This window comes from Tinamus guttatus, unplaced genomic scaffold, assembly GCF_059628265.1.
Source record: "Tinamus guttatus ecotype Peru unplaced genomic scaffold, ASM5962826v1 Tinamus_guttatus_pri_ptg000254l, whole genome shotgun sequence".
Taxonomy (NCBI): Eukaryota; Metazoa; Chordata; class Aves; order Tinamiformes; family Tinamidae; genus Tinamus; species Tinamus guttatus.
In genome coordinates, this window is record NW_028288788.1 from 764,556 (window position 1) to 774,567 (window position 10,012).

The 10,012-nt window shown below is 54.5% G+C and overlaps 1 protein-coding gene across 1 annotated transcript; it reads left to right on the top strand.

Annotated features, from left to right (window-relative positions):
• On the top strand, positions 1-8,431 carry EEF2 (eukaryotic translation elongation factor 2). Its single transcript, XM_088526771.1, has 15 exons — positions 1-116; positions 788-1,002; positions 1,575-1,756; positions 1,862-2,073; positions 2,865-3,043; positions 3,434-3,539; positions 3,837-3,950; positions 4,149-4,287; positions 4,730-4,925; positions 5,118-5,376; positions 5,744-5,851; positions 6,327-6,680; positions 7,061-7,243; positions 7,335-7,467; positions 7,961-8,431. Exons 1-15 carry the CDS (start codon positions 114-116, stop codon positions 8,152-8,154), a joined length of 2,577 nt encoding a protein of 858 aa, XP_088382897.1. The 5' UTR covers positions 1-113; the 3' UTR covers positions 8,155-8,431.
• The last annotated feature ends 1,581 nt before the right edge of the window (positions 8,432-10,012 follow it).

The following is a 10,012-nucleotide window of genomic DNA, read 5'->3' on the forward strand; positions in this document are numbered from 1 at the left end:
TGTTGACGTCAGCGTCCTCTTCCGCCCGCTCTGCGCTCGCCAGCGAGACAGGGCCGCCGCCGCCGCCATTGCTGTGCCCCCCCGCCCCGCAGGATCCGCCGCCATCCGCAGCCATGGTGAGGCCCCGCGCCCCGCCGCCGCGCGGGGGCGGCGGGCAGCGACCGCGTCCGTCGCGCCACGGGCCATGGCCGCGCTGCCGGAGCTGGGGGGCCGGCGGCGGGGGCAGCGGCCTGGGCGAAGGGCCGGGAGCGGCGCAGCGGCCGCGGCGCCCCCGGCGGGGACGGAGGCCGCGGTGGCGGGGCGGGATCGCGGGTGTCGCGCGCTCCGTCTCACCGTGCCGGGCAAGGCCCTTCCCTGCCGGCCCCGGGGTGGCCGCCCGCCCGCCCGCCCGTCCGTGCAGCGCCGCCCCCGCGGGCAGCGGCGGGGGGAGCAGGGGGGCGGTGATGTGGCAGCGGGGCCGAGGCGGTGCCGCCACCGGGGCTCTGCGACGGCCACCGGCTGCCTTATGTAACACTGCGGGCCCGCTGCGGCCGCGCTGTCATCTGCGGCGGCGCCCTCAGCGCCACACCGGGCGCTGCGGCCCCGACCCCGCTGCTGGCAGAAATGTCGGTGCCTGCAGTGTCCCCGCAGCCCTTCCTGCACGCTGTCAGCACCGCTGCCTGCGCGCGCAGCGCTCGTGTCTCGGTCCCGCTGAGCTTTGCCCAATGCTGTCGTTGTCAGTTGGTCCAGCTGTTTTTATATCCGCTGCGTTTTCATTCCTTTTCCCCCCGGCTTTTCTCCCCTCAAGGTGAACTTCACAGTAGACCAGATACGGGCCATTATGGACAAAAAGGCCAACATCAGAAACATGTCCGTGATTGCCCACGTTGATCACGGCAAGTCAACCTTGACCGACTCCCTGGTGTGCAAAGCCGGGATCATCGCGTCTGCCCGTGCGGGGGAGACCCGTTTCACCGACACAAGAAAAGACGAGCAGGAACGGTGCATCACTATCAAGTCAACGTGAGTGCCCTTCCTCTGAGCACCATCGTGCACGGTGTGACCTCGGGAACGCCTCGAGCTCTAGACCTGGTTTTGATTGTGAGATGAAAGAAGAAACCTATTGGGCTGGCTCCGAAACTTGTATCTCATTGCCAGGAGTGCTTAAACGGGAAAGCGAATATTGATTTGCTTGCAGTGAATCACAGAGCGCTGCCTTGCTGGCTGCCGGGAGCTGACGTGCTCAGCCTGCCATTTTAGTGCTGGTTTGGGTTGATGTGACTGAAGCTCACAGGGGCCCCTCAGGCTCAGTCCTGAGACTGCTGTGAGGGGGCAGCCTGCTTAAAAGCTGGACCAGAAGGACCTGTGTGCCCTGTGGAGCTCTAAGAGGTTATGACTTCAAAAAAGTAAAAGCTGTGCTGGTTTTTAGCTCTGATTTATAAGCAGCTGCAGCACTGATGTGCCAGGAATCTGCACAGGGAATCTCTAACCCTCACATAGCTGTTTCTGCAGGTTCTGACTGACCCTTTCATTTTTCAGGACCATGGACAATAAAGAGTAGATAATTCCTCTTACTGATTTTTCTTTTATTTCAGAGCTATCTCTTTATTCTACGAGCTCTCTGAAAACGATTTGGCCTTCATCAAGCAAAGCAAGGATGGTTCTGGTTTCTTGATCAACCTGATTGATTCTCCCGGGCACGTGGACTTCTCTTCGGAGGTCACTGCTGCTCTTCGTGTTACTGACGGCGCCCTGGTTGTGGTAGACTGTGTCTCTGGTAAGGTTTTTGTCAACGAAGTGCTGCTGGAGTTTTCTTTCCAAATCAAAAAAAAAGTCCCAAATCGGTGATAACCATTTCTGCCTTTTTTTTTTTTTTTGACAGGTGTATGTGTGCAGACAGAGACCGTGTTGCGTCAGGCCATTGCCGAGAGGATCAAGCCTGTTCTGATGATGAACAAGATGGACCGAGCGCTGCTGGAGCTGCAGCTGGACCCCGAGGAGCTCTACCAGACCTTCCAGCGCATTGTGGAAAATGTGAACGTCATCATCTCCACGTATGGAGAAGGAGAAAGTGGTCCCATGGGAAATATCATGGTAAGCAGAAGACTCTGAGCACTGTGTTTGAAGGAGGTCATGAGCAAGAAGGAGTTGTAGCTTTTCAACATTTTTTTTTTCTCTTTCTCAAATGGAAAAGTGACTGGAATAATCTGGTGAAACCCCCCCGAGCTATCCTTGCTCACACTGGTTTGGAGCTCTTGCTAGTTCTCCTTCTAACCCTTGTATTAGTGTAGGACTTCAGCAAAAAGAAGACTGTAAATACAGGAAAGCATCCTCCCCCAGGAAGAGGAGTGTCCTTGTGTTGTAGGACGCTTTCTTGCCCACATAACACTTGTGATGTTAGGTGACATGAGCTTCTTGACTCTTGCTCAGCGTAACTTCCCCAGGTGTGTTTGGAAATGAAAGTGCAGTAGGTGTTTAAATTCTTTTGTGCTGCAAATTGTCAGTCCTGCTCTCACGACTTCCTGAGTGGTGAGTGTGGTGGCTGGCCCCGAGGAAAAGGTGGTGATAACTCTTAACAAAAAGCGTTACCTGCTGTTGCTGGGTTGTCTAGGGGATAGTTGGTTAAAGTGACAGAACTTTGTCCTGTGTTGCAAAATGAAAAGCGTGTGCGTGCGCCTGGCTGTTGAAGCAGCACTGGTCACAGCTCCTGTAGCGCTGAAGTTCCATCTCCAGAGCCTTTTCCTTGTGGAGCCCCCACTGAGCACAGCTTGTGGAAGGCAAGGCTTGACTGCTGCAGCCTGTGTGGGGTTTCCTACCTGTAAGAGTACGTGACAGTGGGAGCGGTTGCTGTTCCTACATCACACCGCTCTCCTGTTCCTTTTCAGATTGATCCAGTGCTTGGTACCGTTGGCTTTGGTTCTGGCCTGCATGGCTGGGCTTTCACTCTGAAACAATTTGCTGAGATGTACGTTGCAAAGTTTGCTGCCAAGGGTGAGGCTCAGCTGAATCCAGCAGAGCGTGCCAAGAAAGTTGAGGACATGATGAAGAAGCTGTGGGGAGACAGGTGAGTAATTGTGACTAATTGTAATTCCAGAACAGCACTATATGGTTGTAACCCAAGCTTGTAGATAAGTAAGGAGGGAGGAGGTGGCTGTGTCTGTGTGGCTTTACCTATCTGTACGGTTTGGTTGGTCCCTGTACTGGTTTTGGCCCAGAAAGCAGCATTTTCCATGAAGTACTTGTTAAAAGGGGAGGGAAAATAAATAGGTGTGGGGGGATTAATTTACAACATGAGCAAATGCGTTTTGCTCTGTTCTAAAAGTTTGGGAGTGATGGAAGGGTCTGAAAACTTTGTGGTCAATGGTGATTTGCTCTATCCTGAGCTAAGCAGAAGGAGCTGTTCTTCTGTGGTGAACTGGGTGTGGGTGCCTGTCTGACTTAATTGTTGCTCCAGGTATTTTGATCCTGCTACTGGCAAGTTCAGTAAATCTGCCACCAGCCCTGATGGAAAGAAACTGCCCCGGACTTTCTGCCAGCTCATCCTTGACCCCATCTTCAAGGTGACTTCCTCAAAACTCAGTGTTCACTGGTTTCTTTCACTGTCTTATTAGTGTGTGATGATGGAAAATTTCTTCACTTTGACCTGACTAACTTGCTTGAAGAAATTTGAGTATCTGACACAAGCTTAGCTCACTGCCCTGTTGAAGTTGGTAGTTGCTATAGGTAAAAGCAAGTGCGTGTCTAAGCCCCCATGTAGATTCAGCTGGGTTATGGGCAAGAATGCAGATTCTTTAGACTTGTGTTGCTTCTGCTACAAGATGGGTCATATGAGATGTTTTTGACCTGCTCTGTGACAGGTTTTTGACGCAATCATGAACTTCAAGAAAGAGGAGGCTGCTAAACTGATTGAGAAACTGGACATAAAGCTTGATAGTGAAGACAAGGACAAAGAGGGCAAACCCCTGCTGAAGGTGAGATTCATCCGAATCGTCTATGGGGAGGAGACCACCAATTGGGCTGCTCAAACTGTGTAGCCTTCTCAAGCAGCTGTGAAACGTGCTCACGTAGAAAGCTGCTGCCTGTAATTTGGAGCGTGGGGTGATAAAGGGACAGTTAAGGGTTAGGTTCTGACCATCTGCCCAGCTCTTACCCCTCTGATCCCTGCTCAGGCTGTGATGAGGCGCTGGCTGCCTGCTGGAGATGCCCTGCTGCAGATGATCACCATTCACCTGCCTTCTCCTGTCACAGCCCAGAAGTACCGCTGCGAGCTGCTGTACGAAGGACCCCCTGATGATGAGGCTGCCATAGGTATGATGGGCCACTTGCTGCCCTTGATGGCGTCTCTGTGCACAAGAACCTAGTGCTCTGAAATGTCTAGAGCCTCTTTTTTTCAAAGTAAAGCTCAGCAGCTGTTGTAATGCTTACAGCTGCATCATCGCTAGCGTGTATCAAATAAGCTTACTAGCTAGTAGCTTTGCTCTGGAGAGCTAAGCTAGCTAAGTAACTGGTGAATAGCTAGAGTGCGTGTCAAAGGCTCAGGCTCAGCCTCTGCCAATTTAAAAGATCTCTTGGAGGTCAGACCTTTTCCTGCTGATCAGGCTTGACAGCCATGAGGACAGAAGCAAACAAGCTGGGGCAATACTGGGCACAGTTTCCATGTTGTGACCTTTGGGAGGAGGTAGTGATGGACAGCTGGATATGTCAAATAGTTGACACAGTCCTGAACTGAATTAATCTCTACTACTTTCAGGTATTAAGAACTGTGACCCCAAGGGGCCCCTGATGATGTACATCTCTAAAATGGTGCCAACATCTGACAAAGGACGTTTCTATGCTTTTGGACGTGTTTTCTCTGGTCTCGTCTCAACTGGCTTGAAAGTCAGAATCATGGGACCAAACTACACACCTGGCAAGAAAGAGGATCTGTACTTGAAGCCAATCCAAAGGTCAGTCCTAGCTGGGTGGAGTGCCTGGAGCTGTAACTTAAATTTATGGTCCTAGTACTGTCCTAGGGCTATCTCTGAGATAAGACAAAGGAGTTGGCCTTTGTCTACAACCTTAACTGCCACAGCTTCAGGATGCTGCCTCGTGGGACCTCATCTTTTGAGCTTGAGTAAAACAACCTTCTCTTCCATCAGGACCATTCTCATGATGGGCCGTTACGTTGAACCCATTGAGGATGTGCCTTGTGGTAACATTGTTGGTCTGGTTGGTGTTGACCAGTTCCTCGTGAAAACTGGAACCATCACGACGTTTGAGCACGCTCACAACATGAGAGTCATGAAGTTCAGCGTCAGCCCTGTTGTGCGGGTGGCTGTTGAAGCCAAGAACCCCGCTGACCTGCCCAAGCTAGTGGAAGGACTAAAGCGTCTGGCCAAGTCTGACCCCATGGTGCAGGTGAGTGCCTGAAATACTCTCAGGGGTAAGAGAAACTGTAGTCCTACTGACAGGAGACATGTTAGTCATATAAAATTCATTGTAAAATTATGTAGAGGAAGACTGATTGCTGGGCTTGTTTGCAGAATAGTCTTGAGTTGAATATTGGTCCCGAACCCTACCTGTGTGTGTGTGTGGAGAAATGCATCATTTTCCTCCCATTTTGTACAGTTAGTCATCTCCAGGAAAATGGAGAGCACATCTAAAAGCTTCATAAGTCAAGAAGTAAAGATCTAGGGTGATCAGACAAGTGAGGGTATTTAAAATGCAAGAGCTTTCATCTCACTGCAGTCAAATGTCTTACTTGCCACATAAATGGTCTTTTCAGTGCATCATTGAGGAGTCTGGAGAACACATCATAGCTGGTGCAGGGGAGCTGCACCTGGAGATCTGCCTGAAGGACCTGGAGGAGGACCATGCGTGCATTCCTATTAAGGTACAGCTGTTATCCCTGCACACGGAGGATCTGGAGTGGCAACATGACTCTTCACCCTGTAAGCTTGTAAATTGAGAAAACAGGTCTTGCTGCTTGTCTCTGCAGCCCCTTTTTACTAAGGAGCGAATTCCTGAGGTGATTCATTTCAGTGACAGTTCAGGAACTCTAGCAGCTGCGCAAATGCAGCTGAGAGAAACAGCTCCTAATCTGATTATTCCTGGCTGCTTAATGCTGATTTTGCCTCAGCCTCTAGAGCAGTGTGCTGGCACTCATCTGCAAGTGCTTCATATGTAAGGCTACCTCCAGTGATGAGGTCTGACAGTCCATTGAGGTCTAAGCAGTGATAGTTTCGAGTGCTGGTATTTTTTTACCTTAGTGCTTAACCCGATCAGAGCTCAGCAGTATCAGTGTCTGGAGAGCTGCAGTTGAGCTGGTGTCTCACTGATGTTCTCTGCTGTGCTGTTTATTCTTGCAGAAATCCGATCCTGTCGTGTCTTACCGTGAGACAGTCAGTGAGGAATCCAATGTGATGTGCCTTTCCAAGTCCCCCAACAAACACAACAGGTTGTACATGAAGGCCAGGCCCTTCCCCGATGGATTGGCTGAAGACATTGACAAGGGTGAGGTCTCGGCCCGCCAGGAGCTGAAGCAGCGAGCTCGTTACCTGGCTGAGAAGTACGAATGGGATGTCACCGAAGCGAGGAAGATCTGGTGCTTTGGTCCTGATGGCACTGGCCCCAACATCCTGACAGACATCACCAAGGGAGTGCAGTACCTTAATGAGATCAAGGACAGTGTTGTGGCTGGCTTCCAGTGGGCTACAAAGGAGGTAGGGACAACACCTGCCTTGGCTGATAGCTTCAGGGAAGGCAGTATGCAAAATTGTGGAAGGCTACAGCACTTCTCCTGCTGTGAATTCTGGAGCTATTGCATAAAAATGTCAGAAAATGGTTTCAGTGTCTCAAAAAGCTGCCTCTGAAGAGCTGAAGTGATGACTCAGAGGCGGGAGTAGCTGGTTCTTAATTCTTAGGCAAGGAAGATGACTTGTTTAATGATTTCTTAGTGTGCAGTGCACTGAGCTTGTGCTGTCTGCTCCAGCCCTGGTTTCTATGAATGCCAATACACTCAAGAACCAGAGTGTTAAAACAAATGGAAAAGCCTGTTGTCTTCTCCATCACTCTTCCCTGATGCATTGTTTGGCTTTCCTAGGGAGTCCTGTGTGAGGAGAACATGCGTGCTGTTCGTTTTGATGTGCATGATGTGACCTTGCACGCTGATGCTATTCACCGTGGAGGTGGTCAGATCATTCCCACTGCCAGGAGGTGCCTCTATGCCTGTGTGCTCACTGCTCAGCCCAGACTCATGGAGCCCATCTACCTTGTGGAAATCCAGGTGTGCAACCTGCTCAGACTCAAGCTTAACTAGGATGGAAGCGAGGAAGATTTAAATGGGAGAGTGTAGTCCTGACTGTCTTCTCTTACAGTGCCCAGAGCAGGTAGTTGGTGGCATCTACGGTGTGCTGAACAGGAAGCGTGGCCACGTCTTTGAGGAGTCCCAGGTGGCTGGCACCCCCATGTTTGTGGTCAAGGCCTACCTGCCTGTCAACGAGTCCTTTGGTAGGTGTGCTTTTTGCTGGGGATGGCCACTGTCTTAGATGCACAGGAACCTTGAGACAGGCACTGATCTTGGGCAGCTCTTGCTGCAGAGAGGAGATCCTACATGTACAAGGGGCACAAGGGGTACAAGGAAAGCTCGGGGGTAGGTTGCTGGGTGCCCAGCAGTCAAGGTCTCTGTGGGTTTGGGTACAATACTAGGGTGCTCCAGATCTGTTGGCATCTCTGGGGCATGGGATAGGTGTGTGCTGTTGGTACAGCACATCAGAGCACTGGAACAGGTTGTCCAGAGGTTTTGGAGCCTCCTTTGGAGATCTTCAAAACACGTCTGGATGTGACCCTGTGCCACGTGCTCTGGATGTCCCTGCTTGAGCAGGGGCTTGGACTAGATGATCTCCAGAGGTCACTTCTAACCTCCTCCATTCTGTCATACTGTGATGACATACTGAAATGTTTGTCCTCCCTTTCAAACTCACTGCTGTGCTCTTTCTTCCAGGTTTTACAGCTGACTTGAGATCCAATACAGGTGGCCAGGCTTTCCCCCAGTGTGTGTTTGACCACTGGCAGATCCTGCCCGGGGATCCTTTCGACAGCGCTAGCCGTCCTTGCCAGGTTGTTGCCGAGACCCGCAAACGCAAAGGGCTCAAGGAGGGTATCCCTGCACTGGACAACTTCCTGGACAAATTGTAAAAGCCACCTGCCCCAGCATCACTCAGTCACTGTTGTTGGACTCTGGAGGGGGGAAAGAAAGAAACAACTAACTAGCATAACACCAATGCAGCAGGCAAATGGTAGACTGCAGTGATCATCTCTTTGCATTATACTTAATCAGTTTCATAGCGATTTGAGACTTTCAACAAAAAAAAAAAGCATTGATATTCAGCCTTATAGGTTTCTGTGTTGCACACGACTCATCTGGGGCCCCACTCGGTGCCATTGTAACTAAAAACATTTCCACTTGATGCAACTAGAGTTGCCTGGTTCCATATTTATTTGACTCGTGGAGGAAGCGTCTCTGCTTTATTTTGCGGGGGATGTGTGTGACAGATGGAAGGTGGGGGGTGCAGGGGCACACTCGGTTCTTATTTCTCAAAAAGGGGGGTAGCATGATGCCCAACTGATCGCAAACCAAGCAAAGCGAGTTCAGCCAAGCAGGGACAGGGCTTGCTTGGATTAAATGGCCTGTAGTGGGTTTTCAGGGGAGGGGTTGTCAAGGGATTTCTGGTTGGGCAGAAACTAGAAGGCAGGGAGATCTTGTGCAGTGTGATTTGTCATCATGAACATCAACAAATGTATTAGTGCCACTGGAAATAATAAATTTGATATGGTGATGAATATTCGCAGGGGCTCTTGCTTCATTTGCTGCCTCGCCTGTGTCTGGCAGGAGACGAGTGCCCAGAGCGGGTCTGGCCGCATCGGGCCCTGCTCCCCAGCGCCGCCTCCGGGGGCTGCTCCCGCTGAGCCCGGCCCTGCCGGAGGGAGGTCTCGGGGGCTCCAGGGAGCAGCCGCGCTGCGAATTTCCATCCAAAGGGAGCCGGGCCGAGTTCCCGGGAGGCCGGGAGCTGCGCTGGAGCCCGGTGAACGCCAGGTGGCAACGGGCGCTGCGGAGAGGGAGCTGCGGCTGGATGCGGCCACGGTTGGGCCTGCACCCCGGCCCGCGGCTCCCGGTCGCCTCGGGAGGCGGCTGCGGCGCCTGTCCCTGCCCCCTGCAAGCAGAGGGGCTCGTGTCCCTCCTCGGCGCAGCAGAGCGGCCCTGGCCGGGGCCCGGTGCGGGGCGACGCCGCGGAGGGCTCGGGCTTCTCCCCGTAGCGCCTCTAGCGCCCCGCGCCCGGCAGAGCGGGGGCACCGGCGGGTGCGGCCGGGCCCGGGGACGGGGCAGGGGCAGCGCCGCCTCCGCGGGTTCCGCCGCGTGTCCCGGCGCGTCCCCGGCCTCCCCGGGGGGCGGCCCCGGGCGCCGCTGCGGGGGCGCGGGAGGAGCCGCCCCCCGCGCGGGGCCCCGGCGGGTTCCGCGGCGGGGCGGGGCCGCCAGGGCACCGGAACCAATGGGGCGGCGGGGGCGGTGACGTCAGCGCGGCGGCGGGGCCAATGGCCGCGCCCGGGGGGCGGGGCGGGGCGGCAGTGCTGGAATGCGGCGGCGCGCGGGCGGCGGCGGGAGCAGGTGGGGGCGGGGCGGGGGAAGGGGCGACCGGGGGCGCGATGGGGGCAGCCCCCGTGGGGCGGGTGAGGCGGCATCCGTGGGGCTGGGGGCCGTGGGGCGGGATGGGGCCGGGCGGTGCGGGCGCGGTGGGTTGGGGCTGGGGGCCGTGGAGCTGGTAGGAGCTGGGGGCCAAGGAGGGGCTGGGGGCAGTGCCCGGGGCTCGGGGCAGTGGCGTTGGTGGGGGTCGAGGTCCGTGGGGCAGCGGGTGCTGCGGGGAGCAGCGCGATGGGGCCCGGGCGCTGCGGCGGGGCCGGTGGCAGCTCCGGGGCCGCGGGCGCGGAAGGCGCCGACCGCTCTCGTCTCTCCCCTGCGGCAGCGCTGAGCGGCCGCCCCTCTGCAGCGCCGGCCTCT

Excerpts from the sequence above, each read along its gene's own strand:
- EEF2 (XM_088526771.1), top strand. Across the intron at positions 6,681-7,060 it reads TCCAGTGGGCTACAAAGGAG|GGAGTCCTGTGTGAGGAGAA; the intron begins GTAGGGACAACA and ends TGGCTTTCCTAG. Across the intron at positions 7,468-7,960 it reads GCCTGTCAACGAGTCCTTTG|GTTTTACAGCTGACTTGAGA; the intron begins GTAGGTGTGCTT and ends TCTTTCTTCCAG.